Source organism: Hordeum vulgare, unplaced genomic scaffold (assembly GCF_904849725.1).
Source record: "Hordeum vulgare subsp. vulgare unplaced genomic scaffold, MorexV3_pseudomolecules_assembly, whole genome shotgun sequence".
Classification (NCBI taxonomy): domain Eukaryota; kingdom Viridiplantae; phylum Streptophyta; class Magnoliopsida; order Poales; family Poaceae; genus Hordeum; species Hordeum vulgare.
The window spans coordinates 122,501-137,500 of record NW_025422518.1 but is presented as its reverse complement, the minus strand read 5'-3'; the positions used below and the strand labels follow the sequence as shown (position 1 = coordinate 137,500).

At 32.6% G+C, this 15,000-nt stretch overlaps 2 protein-coding genes and 2 non-coding genes across 4 annotated transcripts in view; 2 read left to right on the top strand and 2 right to left on the bottom strand.

The window, feature by feature from the left end:
• Positions 1 to 4,017: 4,017 nt before the first annotated feature.
• TRNAL-UAG lies at positions 4,018 to 4,097 on the top strand. Its single transcript has one exon. It is a non-coding gene; the product is annotated as a tRNA-Leu (tRNA).
• Positions 4,098 to 6,918: 2,821 nt separating this feature from the next.
• The window catches only part of LOC123418733 (NAD(P)H-quinone oxidoreductase subunit 1, chloroplastic-like), a 9,232-nt gene continuing 1,150 nt past the window's right edge, over positions 6,919 to 15,000 (bottom strand). The window contains exons 1-2 of the mRNA XM_045107058.1: positions 12,699 to 15,000; positions 6,919 to 10,138 (exon numbers count right to left, since the gene is read on the bottom strand). The exon at positions 12,699 to 15,000 is cut by the window's right edge and continues 1,150 nt beyond it. Coding sequence (XP_044962993.1) covers positions 9,601 to 10,138; positions 12,699 to 12,904 — 744 coding nt within the window. The 5' untranslated portion in view covers positions 12,905 to 15,000 and the 3' untranslated portion in view covers positions 6,919 to 9,600. The remainder of the gene's footprint in view (positions 10,139 to 12,698) is intronic.
• Positions 11,029 to 12,705, bottom strand: LOC123418732 (NAD(P)H-quinone oxidoreductase subunit 1, chloroplastic). Its single transcript, XM_045107057.1, has one exon. It carries the CDS (start codon positions 11,719 to 11,721, stop codon positions 11,158 to 11,160), a length of 564 nt encoding a protein of 187 aa, XP_044962992.1. The 5' UTR covers positions 11,722 to 12,705; the 3' UTR covers positions 11,029 to 11,157.
• On the top strand, positions 14,871 to 14,942 carry TRNAN-GUU. The gene has a single exon. It is a non-coding gene; the product is annotated as a tRNA-Asn (tRNA).

Sequence of the window (15,000 nt, the reverse complement as noted above, 5' to 3'; positions counted from 1 at the left end):
AGAAAGGGGTAGGATAGTTATTTTTGCAAGAGACTTGAATTCCTTAACTTAAGAAAGAAAAAAGAATAAAAACACAGATACATAACATAAAAAAAAGAATAAATAAGACGAGATTCGACCTCCCCCTACATATTTAATTTCTTCTCCTATACAAAAACTAGCAAGACCCACTCCATTGGTAATTCCATCAATAACACCCTTATCAAAAAACTCCGTTAGTTCGGTTAACCCTCTTATACCGAGGGTAAAGACCCTAGTATAGAAAATATCTATATAACCACGATTATATGACCAACTGTATATATTTTTTTTTACTTGATCCAAAAATTCTTTTTTAGGATTTCTTTTTACAAAAGAGTTTATTAAATCCAAATTCTGAAAAAAAGAATAAGCAGATCCATAGAAGATATATGCTATGAATAAACCAAAGATAGCTAGAGTTACAGAAGAAATTGCATTAGTAATAAATTCATATGAATTTACAAAAGAATTAGAACTTTCCTGGGTAAAGTTTTTTGAGGGAGTTAACCACTTTGATAATATGGTTAACTCTGCTATTCCATTATCCATTCCTCCATTATCAAAAGAGATTCCTATGAATCCAATGAACAAAGTGAAAAGTAGTAATATAAGAAGAGGAAATAACATAGTATTTCCCGTTTCATGCGGATAGGCAAAAGTGTTTTTAGCCCCAAAAGACGTAGTAAAGGATCCTATCCTATTTCTTGTATTACCTTGAATTTTGGGTATATTTTGTGAAAAAAAAGAAACTCCACTCTTCGTTGTTGATAAAACGAAATCCCTATTCACTCCTTTGGGTATCCTTTTTCCCCATAAGGATATTGAATACAAGGAACTCTCTTTAGTGCTACTGTAATTTTGAAAATGAACACGCAAATACCCACCAAATGTAAGTAAATATATCCGAAACATATAAAAGGCAGTTAATCCTGCAGTAAAGGAAGCTATTATTCCAAAAAAGGGCGAATACAACCAACTATTACTAAGGATTTCATCTTTGGACCAGAAGCAAGCAAGAGGTGGAATACCACAAAGAGAAAGTGTACCCCATAAAAAAGTAGTTCTTGTGATTGGAATGTATTTTCTTAAACCGCCCATAAGAACCATATTTTGACTTTTATCTGGTGAATACCCAACAAGAGGTTCCATTGAATGAATAACGGATCCAGATCCCAAGAACAATAAAGCTTTTGAATAAGCATGAGTGATCAAATGGAATAAAGCAGCTTGATAAGAACCTATACCTAGAGCTAACATCATATAACCCAATTGAGACATTGTAGAATAGGCTAAGCTTCTTTTAATATCTCTCTGAGCAAGAGCTAAAGTAGCTCCTAAGAATAGTGTTATTGTACCTACTAAAGAAATAAAACTCATTATCAAAGGTAAAGATATGAAAAGAGGAAGAAGTCGAGCTAGAAGAAAAATTCCCGCAGCAACCATAGTTGCTGCGTGTATAAGAGCCGAAATAGGAGTGGGTCCTTCCATAGCATCGGGTAACCATACGTGAAGAGGGAATTGTGCGGATTTCGCAACTGCACCAAGGAATAATAAAAAAGCACACAAAGTAGTAAGTAAAGAGTTAATTCCATTATTAGGAATCCAGTTATTAGCGATTTGGAACAAATCCCTAAACTCTAAACTACCTGTTATCCAAAAAAAACCTAAAATTCCTAATAATAGACCAAAATCCCCTACACGATTAGTTACAAAAGCTTTTTGACAAGCACTCGCTGCGATTGGTCGTGTAAACCAAAAGCCTATCAATAAATAAGAACACATTCCCACGAGTTCCCAAAAAAAATAAATTTGTATCAAATTGGAGCTAGTAACCAATCCCAACATAGAAGTATTGAAAAAACTTATATAAACAAAAAATCTCAAATATCCTTCATCGTGAGACATATAACCATCACTATAAATAAGAACCAGGATTCCTACAGTAGTAATTAGTATTAACATAATAGAAGTAAGTGGGTCAATCAAGTATCCAAATTCTAAAGAAAAATCATTATTGACGGTCCAAGACCATAGATATTGATAGATAGAACTTCCATTTATTTGTTGAATAGACAGTTGAACTGAGAATACCATAGCTATACTTAAGAGTAAAACACTAGGAAAAGCCCATATGCGACGAAGATTTTTTGTTGCTGTCGGAATAAGAATAAGGCCAAATCCCATTGACATAATAACTGGAAGTGGGAGAAGAGGGATTACCCATGCATATTGATATGTATGTTCCATAAGAAAAGAAATTGCGATTTTTACTTCAATTTTTCTATAAAATTGTTTCCGATTCACCAAACCAACTCTTATCTCTTTCTGAAAGAATAAATAAAAAGAATAAGAAAAAATACTGGAATTCTTCATTTTTTAAAAATTTATCTCATTGAAATAATAAAAAATGAAGAATGGGTTTAGTTGGTTAAATTCAAAAAGTTAATCAAATAACTTCGTTACCTAGTTATTATCTAAATAAAGATATTTACAAAAAAAAAAAAAGGAATCGTTTTACTTTTTACTTTCTATTCATTTTTATATTTCTTTAAAACAAAGATGAAACAGCTCTCTTGTTCCATAACTGATTGAGTGAATTCCAATGAAAATCTATGTTTATAAGAAATTATCGAATAGTCCTTATGACTATAAATTACCTAAGTTTTAGAATGTCTTGTTTAAGAGACTCAGTATTTTTTGTTTTGATTAGAATTCCTTTCCTTTATGGAATACAATACAATATCATTCTGAGCTTAATTAACTATTTGAATTTTCCCTTCTTTTTATCCCCCCGGGGGATAGGCTTCCATACCATATATCTATATATGGAGTATACTTGATATATAAATAGATATAAATGGGAAACCCTTCTATATATTCTATATTATTAAAACAAAGTATAAAATATATACAGAAAAAATGTTTAAAAATTCTTGTCTTATCCGCATTAGACAAAATGAAGTAAAAAATAATTCACAATTTCAGTATCTTTCAGTATCTAAGTATAAATACTAATAAAAACAAGAAAGAAGGATTGATTTGCAGCAATAGATGTCTTTCACATACAACTAGAAAAAAGTAATTTCCTTTTTGAATGGCAGTTCCAAAAAAACGTACTTCAATGTCAAAAAAGCGTATTCGTAAAAATATTTGGAAGAAAAAGACTTATTTTTCCATAGTACAATCTTATTCTTTAGTAAAATCAAGATCATTTTCCAGTGGTAATGAGCATCCAAAACCAAAGGGTTTTTCTGGGCAACAAACAAACAAATAATAAGATTTTGGAATAATATGAATTGATTTTTCAAAAAAGAATTCCAATTATTTAATAATTTGGATTCTTCTTTGAATGTACTTTTATGTGTCGAATTACTTCGGTACAATATTCTTATAACAAACCCCTCTTATATACAATAAAAAAAAGTTTTGTTTGGTATACTGTGTGCTAAGTATTCTTTTCCTATCAATGAACTTTTCATAATTTTCATAATAGAATGCTCATATTTTATTATGAAAATTATGAAAAGTGGAGTATTCTTACAATAGGACTTACAACTTCCACCTATCTTATCCAAAATCATAAGGTTAGTAAATCTTATTAATAAGAGCATAAAGACTTTCATTCTAGAAATTTTTCAAAAATCCAAAAAGCCTTTTCTATTTATCCATTTTAATTTCATCATTAAATAGAAACCCTTTTGGATTTTTTTCATTGTATTGAAAGAATTTTCAAAATTTAAACGATAAATTAATTAGAAAAAATTAGTTCTATATCTATAATTGCAAGTTAGAAAAAAGAAGTTCCAACTCTTTCAACCAGTGTTTCTATTGGGCAAAGCAAGAGTTTATTGTAAAAAAAAAATGGAAACGATACTACCAAACGAAGTCCATTTTAATGAAAACTCTAATGTTCCTAAATTTTATGGACTTTCCCAATATCGACGATTCCCGAGATAATAGCTATTATTCTTTTAAGTTACCTATTATTTGAAGTTAGCCGCCATGGTGAAATTGGTAGACACGCTGCTCTTAGGAAGCAGTGCTCAAGCATCTCGGTTCGAATCCGAGTGGCGGCATTCTTGAAAAGGAATACAATAGATTAGAAATCAATTCGAAATTTACAATTTTGTAATGGGACCTTCCCCTTATGCTATTTGCAACTTTAGAACATATACTAACTCATATCTCTTTCTCAACGATTTCAATTGTGATTACGATTCATTTGATAACCTTATTAGTTCGTGAACTTGGGAGATTACGTGATTCGTCAGAAAAAGGAATGATAGTTACTTTTTTCTCTATAACAGGATTCTTAGTTTCTCGTTGGGTTTCTTCGGGACATTTTCCATTAAGTAATTTATATGAGTCATTGATCTTCCTTTCATGGGCTCTGTATATTCTTCATACCATTCCTAAAATACAGAACTCTAAAAATGATTTAAGCACAATAACTACGCCAAGTACTATTTTAACGCAAGGCTTTGCCACGTCGGGTCTTTTAACTGAAATGCATCAATCCACGATACTAGTACCTGCTCTACAATCTCAGTGGTTAATGATGCATGTCAGTATGATGTTATTAAGTTATGCAACTCTTTTGTGCGGATCCTTATTATCTGCCGCTATTCTAATCATTAGATTTCGAAATAATTTCCATTTCTTTTCTAAAAAGAAAAAAAATGTTTTAAATAAAACATTTTTCTTTAGTGAGATTGCATTTTTTTATGCAAAAAGAAGTGCTTTAAAAAGCGCCCCTGTCCCTTCATTTCCAAATTATTACAAATATCAATTAACGGAGCGTTTGGATTCTTGGAGTTATCGTATCATTAGCCTAGGATTTACCCTTTTAACCATAGGTATTCTTTGTGGAGCAGTATGGGCTAATGAGGCCTGGGGATCCTATTGGAATTGGGATCCTAAGGAAACTTGGGCATTTATTACTTGGACCATATTCGCAATTTATTTACATAGTAGAACAAATCCAAATTGGAAGGGTACGAATTCTGCACTTATAGCTTCGATAGGATTTCTTATAATTTGGATTTGTTATTTTGGTATCAATCTATTAGGAATAGGTTTACATAGTTATGGTTCGTTTACATTAACACCTAAATGATTACATAAAAAAAAACGTTCATGAAATGAACGTTTTTACTTTTATATTTTATTTGAGAACCCCTTGAGCGCCTTCTCAAAGGGTTCTCAAAAATTCGAGATAGATCTAATTATACTTTTTTACTTATTTCTGCATTAATAGAGCAGACTAGTAAAAAAAACCAAACCTATTTAGGATAATAATTGGATAAGAGAGCCTCTACCCTGTCAACGGATAGGGAGAGAACAAAATCTGGATAAATACCAATTCCTATTACTGGTAAAAAGATACAGATTAAAATAAAGAGTTCTCGTGGTCCAGAATCCACAAAATTTGCGTTTGGAACATTAAATAGCTTGTATCCATAGAACATCTGGCGTAACATAGATAATAAATAAATAGGAGTTAATATCATTCCAATTGCCATTACAAAAGTAATTAGTGCTTTTGGCATTAACAAAAATTTTGGACTAGTAATTAGTCCAAAAAATACTACTAATTCTGCGACAAAACCACTCATTCCTGGTAAGGCAAGAGAAGCCATTGAAAAGCTACTAAACATGGTAAAAATTTTAGGCATTGGGATAGATATTCCTCCCAGTTCTTCGAGATAAACAAGACGCATTCTATCAGAAGCGGTTCCTGCCAAGAAAAAAAGTGTAGCACCAATAAATCCATGGGATAATATTTGTAAAATAGCTCCATTGAGTCCAATGTTGGTTATGGAACCAATTCCTATAATTATGAAACCCATGTGAGATACAGAGGAATAAGCTATTCTTTTTTTGAAATTTCGTTGACCAAGAGAAGTTGAAGCTGCATAGATTATTTGGATAGCTCCTATTATTACTAACCAGGGCGAAAATAGATAATGAGCATGAGGTAACAATTCCATGTTGATCCGAATCAATCCATATGCTCCCATCTTTAATAATATTCCCGCTAAAAGCATACATGTACTATAATGTGCTTCCCCATGGGTATCTGGTAACCACGTATGTAGGGGTATAATCGGCAATTTGACAGCATAAGCAATAAGGAAGCCAAAATATAAAAGTATTTCCAAGGTTGCGGGGTATGATTGATTAATTAATCTTTCCAAATCTAATCCTGGTTCGTTGGAACCGTATAAGCCCATACCCAGAACTCCGATTAAGAAAAAAATAGAACCGCCTGCAGTATACAAAATAAACTTTGTAGCTGAATATAGACGCCTCTTTCCCCCCCACATGGATAAAAGTAAGTAAACAGGAATTAATTCTAACTCCCACATGATAAAAAAAAGTAAAAGGTCTCGCGAAGAAAATAATCCTATTTGACCACTATACATTGCGAGCATCAGGAAATAGAATAATCGCGAATTCCGTGTAATTGGCCAAGCTGCTAAAGTAGCTAAAGTAGTGATAAATCCTGTCAATAAAATGGATCCTAATGAAAGTCCATCGATTCCCAATCTCCAATGGAAATCGAAGACATCTATCCATTTATAATCCTCCTTTAATTGAATTAAGGGATCCTCCAGTTGGAAATGATAACAGAACGCATAAGTCATTAGAAGGAATTCTAATAAACAAATAGATATAGTATACCACCTAACGATTTTGTTTCCCTTATGAGGTAAAAAGAAAATTAATGAACCGGCAAATATCGGCAAAACAACAAGTATTGTTAACCAAGGAAAATAACTCATGATAAAGTGATAAAGACAAGATACGTTTTGACCAGAAAAGCCCGTGCTCGATTATTTCGAGCACAGGCTTCTTCGGTAAAGAGGAATCAGACGATTCAAATGAAGTTTTTTGTTTTTGTAACGTATCAATAAGATAGAGCCATGCTACGGGTTGTTTCAGGCCCTAAATAAACGCGGACACTTAAAAAATCTGTCGGGCAGGCAGATTCACATCTCTTACAACCCACACAATCTTCGGTTCTCGGCGCGGAAGCAATTTGCTTGGCTTTACATCCATCCCAGGGTATCATTTCTAATACATCTGTTGGACAAGCTCGTACACATTGAGTGCATCCTATACATGTATCATAAATTTTTACGGAATGTGACATTGGATCTATAAATTTTTCTTTTCAACATAAAATTTTTCGATCTGGTAAAAAGAAAATTAGTACTATATGAGTCATATGTATTGTAGACACCAGACGAAGCAATGGTTTATCCAAACTTCAAAATTAAAAATCTATTTTTTAATCCGTTTGTGAGAAAGCGTGAAAAGAGCCAAGAGACTTGAATTTTGGACTTCAACAATAAGAAAGAATTTTACAAATTGTACAGACGATTTCGAATTAGCCAATTTATTTTATTGGCTATCGTCTTTTCAATATAAATTATTGCAATTTGAATATTGCAATATCAATGAATTACAAATACAAAAATTCATTTAAGTGAAAAAGAATACTATGCAATAACCTACTTACTAAAAAAAAAAGGATATTCTCAAATAATACTAAGAAAATAGTATGGATTTCTATATTATTTTAATATGTGCGCCTTTGTTTAGAGGATTTTATGTCTAATTATTAAAAAGTCTAATTATTCAATAAATTAGATTGATTGATACGAGTGGATTTCCTATTACGATGGATGGAAGAAAGAATGGATAGTCCAATAGCGGCTTCAGCAGCGGCAAGGGCTATAACAAAAATGGCGAAAATATCTCCTTTTAATTGGCGACTATCAAATAGATCAGAAAATGTTACGAGATTTAGATTAATTGAATTCAGTATAAGTTCAAGACATATTAGAGCTCTAACCATGTTTCGGCTTGTGATCAATCCATAGATACCAATCGAAAATAAATAGACACTCAAAAAAAGTACATGCTCAAACATCATTAACTAACTCCTTATCAATCTCGATTCATTTCAATATGAGGGCAAAGAATTGAACCGATTCAATTAATTACAATAGAACAATTACACAACAAAAGAGAAAAGAAAGGAGGTATTTGTTGGCAGTAGATGGGTTTTACTAAATCAAAATTGTGATTCTTTAGTTATTTATTTTAGATTTGCAATTCTTATAATTTTTACTTTTTCTAAGTTTTCTTATTGCCGAGCCATAGTAATTGCACCTATTAAAGAAACTAGAAGAATTATGGAAATGAGTTCAAACGGAAGATAAAAATCGGTTGCTAAATGAATTCCAATTTGTTGAACATTATTTATGAGACCCTGTTCTACTATTTGGTTTGATCTTGTAGTCCAAAGAATTCCATACCATGACGTATCTGGGATAGTAGTCATTAGTGAAAAAACAAAAGTTATACAAACGAGTGAAGTGAACCCATCTCCAATAGTCCAATAATTCTTATCTTTAGACCATTCTGAGCCATTTACGAACATTACAGCGAATATGATCAAGACATTTATGGCTCCCACATAAATAAGAAGTTGTGCGACAGCTACAAAGTAGGAATTTAATAAAAAATAGAATAAGGATATACAAACAAGAACTAATCCCAGCGAAAAGGCAGAATAAATGGGGTTGGTAAGTAATACTACTCCTAGACCCCCTAGTAGAAGAATAAATCCCCCAAATAGCATAAGAATCTCATGTATTGGTCCAGGTAAATCCATTATGGATAAAAAGAAATTAATAGTATAAAATTTTTCATGAACTGACTAAAACTAAAGGATTCGAGGAAGGAAAAAGGGATTAGGGTATTTTTTGTGTATAAACTGTATAGTTATAAACTATATTATATCATCAAAATCTAGTCTGATTTAAAATAAGAAAAAATTTCCAATAAGCAGTAGTTATTCGTTTTTCTTTATAGTTTAATAAAGAATTAGTAGATTTTTATAACAAAAAGACAAAATCAAAGTTTAGTAATCAGTAATCGTTCTTGAATTCGAAGATTTTTCTTCGTTTATTTTACTTTCAGACGAATTCCTAATTGTTTGAATTGTGTAATCTCCCATTATGGAGATTGGTAACCGACTTAAAGCAATTTGATTGTAATTCAATTCATGACGATCATAGGTAGAAAGTTCATATTCTTCAGTCATTGATAAACAGCTTGTTGGACAGTACTCAACACAATTGCCACAAAATATACAAACTCCGAAATCAATACTATAATTAAGCAATTGTTTTCTTTTTATATCCTTTTCAAATCTCCAATCCACAACGGGTAGATCTATCGGACATACGCGAACACATACTTCACAAGCAATACATTTATCAAATTCAAAGTGGATTCGCCCTCGGAAACGCTCTGGTGTAATTGATTTTTCATAAGGGTAGTGAATCGTTATAGGTAAACGATTTGTGTGGGATAAGGTAGTTATGAAACTTTGACCTATGTACCTTGTAGCACGTATTGTTTGTTGACCATAACTCATGAACCCAGTTACCATAGGGAACATATTCATTCTAAATATCTATGAAAAAGATATGTTTCTTTCTCTTGTTTGGGAGAGCTTTTGTGTTGAAAATATTCTTACTATCTATTATTGTATTATCTTATTTATAGTGAAACAAGTTGAGAAGAGGTTGTTAATAATAGATTGCCCAGGGAAATAGGTAAAAGAAATTTCCATCCAAGATTTAATAACTGATCCATTCTCATCCTTGGTAAAGTCCATCTTATTGTGATAGAAATGAAGAGAAATAAATAAGCTTTAGTTAATGTAATAAATATACCCATTGTCATTTCCAAAATTCCAACTGCTTTATTCATTTGGAAAAAATCAAAAAAGGATATATAGGGAATAGAGAAATTCCACCCGCCCAAGTAGAGAACTGTTACAAATAAAGAAGAAACTAATAAATTTAGGTAAGAAACAAGATAAAATAAACCATATTTGATACCGGAATATTCAGTTTGGTAACCTGCTACTAATTCTTCCTCTGCTTCTGGTAAATCAAAGGGTAATCTTTCACATTCTGCCAAAGAAGAAATTAAAAAAACCAGAAAGCCTATAGGCTGACGCCAAATATTCCATCCAAAAAAACCATATTTTGACTGTGCTTCAACTATATCAACTGTACTTGAACTGTTAGATAATCATAGTCGATGATAACATCACAGTTCCCACCGCTATTTCAAAACCGTACATGAAACCTTAGCTTCATACGGCTTCTCTATGATCAGAAAAAGGAAAGGACTGTTTTGTTCTGTTCCTAGCCCCTGGGGCATAGATAGAATTAGGTAAAATAAAATAGATTTGAAAGTCCTAAATTAGACCAAAGGAATTCCGTCTGCTAGAATAAGAAAAAGCGCTTCTGAATTGATCTCATCCTTTATAATATATTCCAAATTTTTCTTTGTTCAGTAATAACTTAATCTTGGAATAAAACACTTGGTACTTGTTTTGTTATAGGAATTCAATTAATAAATGGAAAGAGTGGAGTATTAGTTCATGAGCAATTCTGCATGAATAGAGGAAGGAAATAATGCAAATTTTTTCTAGTGCACTCCATATCTTTTTTACTATTCTTCTTTCCCCCGGGAAGGGGGTATTTAAAAAGAAAAAATGGATAAAGGGTTAATTCGTTCTTGATAGCCATTTCCTTAACAAGTGAATGGGAACATACTCTGGATCGGAATCCGAAGAAAGTACTACTTGATAATTTCTACAAATTGCAAGTCCTTATTATGATTCCTTTTACGGGAAAAAATCTCTAATGTTTTAGATTTTCCATTACTAATCCTTTATGTACTTTAGTGTTCCTAACCCTTCACTAACTTTTGGTGGATTCTTCTTATGAATTTTTAAGTTATAGTAATAACTAGGAGTATTCTAATAATGGAATTCCATATTGTGAATCCTTTATTCTTGCCCGCTTCAAGATATGATGAGTAATTAAAAAATATCAACCTTGGGATAAAGAGTTTACACTCTTTATGTTTACTTCCACTTTTTTCTTGTACGTAGAAAATGAGATTTTTTTCTTTTTACTACAAATTTAGAAGCTGTTTTATTTCACTCATATAGCTATCTAGTTTAACTTACCAACCCAAATACTAAATAAGAAAAGGAATATAAATAGTTAATGGATTTTATAGGAAAAAGATCCTATTTTAACGAATCACACGTAGAGATATTGCTAGCACACAAAAAGTTAATGGTATTTCATAACTAATGGATTGAGCAGCAGCTCGTAGACCGCCTGAAAAAGAATATTTATTATTTGAGCTATATCCTGCCATAAGAAGACCAATAGGAGCTATACTTGAAATGGCAATCCATAAAAAAACACCAATACTAAGATCGGCTAAAACAAAATGATATCCCAAAGGGATAACTAAAAAACTTAATAAAACTGATATGACTGCTATAGAAGGTCCAATGCTAAATAAAGAAATATCTCCTCGCGATGGCAGAATATCTTCTTTAAAAAGTAGTTTAGTCCCATCTGCTATAGCTTGAAGCAGGCCCAGGGGGCCAGCATATTCAGGACCAATACGTTGTTGTATCGACGCAGATATTTCTCTTTCTAACCACACAATTACGAGTACCTCTATTGTAATTCCTAAAAGGAGGGTCAAAATGGGTAGAATCGATATCAGTCCATAGACTTCTTTTAATAATTCCGATTTCGAAAAAGAATTGATAGTTTCTACCTCTACCCTATCTATTATCATTTCAACGATCAACTTCCCCCATAATGATATCTATACTACCTAATATCGTCATGATATCAGCCAATTTCATTTTTTTAACTAGTTGAGGAAGAATTTGCAAATTAATAAAACCGGGTGGACGGATTTTCCATCTCCAGGGAAAAAGGCTATCATCTCCTACTAGATAAATCCCTAATTCACCTTTTGGGGCTTCCACTCTTACATAAAGCTCTTGCCTTGACAATTCAAAATTGGGGGAAGGTTTTTTACCAAGAAATTTATACTCAAAATCATTCCATTCAGAATTCTTTTCTTTCTTAAAGCGTCGGACTTCTAAATTCTCATAAGGTCCTCCAGGAATTTTTTCTATAGCTTGTTGAATTATTTTGATGGATTCGCTCATTTCACCAACTCGTACTAAATAGCGAGCTAATGAATCGCCTTCTTTTTGCCATTGGACTTTCCAATCAAATTGGTTGTAAGACTCATAAGGATCCACTTTACGAAGATCCCATTGTATTCCAGAAGCTCGTAACATAGGTCCCGATAAGCCCCAATTTACTGCTTCTTCTCCGCTAATAAAACCTACTCCTTCAACTCGCTCTAAAAAAATGGGATTCTGTGTAATAAGTTGTTGATATTCAACAACTCCGCGTAAAAAATAATCACAGAAATCTAAACATTTATCGATCCATCCATAAGGTAGATCGGCGGCTACTCCTCCGATGCGGAAGTAATTGTGCATCATTCGCATACCTGTAGCAGCTTCAAATAGATCATATATTAATTCTCTCTCTCTAAAAATGTAGAAAAAAGGAGTCTGTGCGCCGAGATCCGCCATAAAAGGTCCAAGCCATAGCAAGTGAGAAGCTATACGGCTTAACTCTAACATAATTACCCTAATATAGCTGGCTCTTTGTGGTATTTGAATATTCTCCAAGAATTCTGGTGCATTTACTGTTATTGCTTCTGTAAACATAGTAGCTAAATAATCCCACCTTGTTACATAAGGTAAGTATTGTATAATCGTTCGGTTTTCCGCGATTTTTTCCATTCCTCTGTGTAAATACCCTAATATGGGTTCACAATCAATAACATCCTCACCATCAAGAGTAACGATCAGTCGAAGAACACCATGCATTGATGGGTGTTGAGGGCCCATATTGACTATCATGAGATCTTTTTTTGTAAGCGGTAGACTCATATCCTTTCTTCCTTAATTCATTATTCCATGAAAATGGATTATTCCATGAATTCCTCAAAGTGAGGCTCATCAAAATGAAAAATCTAAGACTACTATAAAGACTACTAAAAAAATAATAAAACAAGAAAAAAATTTGAAGGATTAAATTACTGCTCCCGAATATTCAACTGACCGATTAATTTCTTATAACGTACTCTATTTTTCTTTGCCAAATAAGCCAGCAAACGTCGACGTTTTCCCAAAAGTCTTCGTAGACCTCTTTCCGATGAAAAATCTTTTTTGTGTAATTCCAAATGTGAAGCAAGTCTCCGTATCTTATTGGTGAAACTGAATACTTGAAATTCAACAGAACCCCTGTTTTCTTCTTTTTCTTCTTTAACCATAAATCCTAAAATTTTTCTACCTCCTTTCTTTTTCATGTATTTTTCTGATCAGGAAAAATAAAAAATTATGTCAGTTATTTTGAAGTTATTCTAATCTCGTACACACACAAATTTGCAATTATTCATCTACTACTGGAATTTGGATTTTTTTTATCGATGCAAATTGGATTTGGATAGAAGGGTACATTCTTTCTACTATTTTAGATAGAAGAAATGTTTCTTCTATCTAAATATAGTAGAAAGAATTTTGCTGATTTATTTATTGCTATATGCAATTTATGGAATTGATACACCATTTAATTGATATCATTTAGCAAAATGAAACACAGCATAGGCATCCATCTTTTGGCTCGAGAATTTCACGGGATAGAGATATGGTATAAGAAATAGACTATTAAGTAACTCTAAATGAATTGTGGATACATCTGTATCCTTAACATACTGAAACGATTGCCATTATTCGTATCAAACCAATAGCGATTCATACAAGCTAAATCTTCTAATCAATGGTGGGCCAATAATGAATTTTTTTGCATATGTATTAAGACGCTTGGCCTGATTTCGAAATTGTCCAGAGTTTTATATGTTGTTTTCATTGCAAAATGATGGGTCTCCTTCCATAACTTTCCAATTACGAGTACGAGAATTGAAAGACATAAATATTCTAAATTCTCTACGGCGTCTAGTAGATAGATAGAATATTTTCAGGAACAAGAAAATCAGAAGAATCTTTCTCTCTATTCACTATCATTCCGCGTCTTCGACTTCTATTAGTTTCTTTTCTTCTTTAATGCAATAGCTATAGTTTGATATAAGAATCCATTTCTCAAAGTAATGGAAACCATTCTCTTATAGGAAATGGTTCGAAAATCGCTATTCCACCTTTTAGGTATCGTGAAAAGTGATACCTGTGAAGATCGTGCATTTCAGTCAAATTCAGATCCGTTTTTCGAGTCCATGATATAATATAACCAAATTGGATAGATCTTCCACCTGTTTAGCTAAGAAAGAATAGATACAGAGGTGGATAATAGATCGATATGAAGATCATGAGCTGCCCCATAATGAAACCGCCAGTAGTCGCAAATATCTCCTTCTTCCCTAATCCAAGATTGGAGAAAGAAGATCTAAGAGGGACCTATGGAGAATGTAGTCAGAAATCCATAATAGAGTCTGACCACAACGACCGAATTAATTATCCTCATCGAGAAACTTAGACTACTAAATAGAAAAGATTTGAAAATCATGGCATGGGTCTCCTTTTTTTCTTTCTTTAGAGTTTTCTATATGCACAATTTCTCGATGTTTCGATGAGAATTTCTTGACTTTCCATATATAGAAAGAGATAGACTATAAATGACATCTCTTATGTCAATAAGACCAAAGGGATGGATATTAAATGATAGGAAGTGCTAGGAAGTGAAATAGAATGAAATAGAGCCACTTTGGGCTTCCCTATGAAATGAGGCATGGAACGGAGCCACTACGAAGAAATTATGGGAGTTACGAAAGAAGCTTCGGACTCATATTGTTCATGGGTTGAGAGCGGGAGTTGAACTCTAGGAGGTCGAATCCCCCCTTGTTCCTCAGTAGCTCAGTGGTAGAGCGGTCGGCTGTTAACTGACTGGTCGTAGGTTCGAATCCTACTTGGGGAGATTTTATTCATTCTTTAATGTAAGAATTTTAATGTAAGAATAAAGAATTGAATTAAAG

What these genes read in the sequence shown, in the direction of transcription:
- LOC123418732 (XM_045107057.1), bottom strand. Translation starts at nt 11,721, where the DNA reads ATGATAATAGATAGGGTAGAGGTAGAAACTATCAATTCTTTTTCGAAA.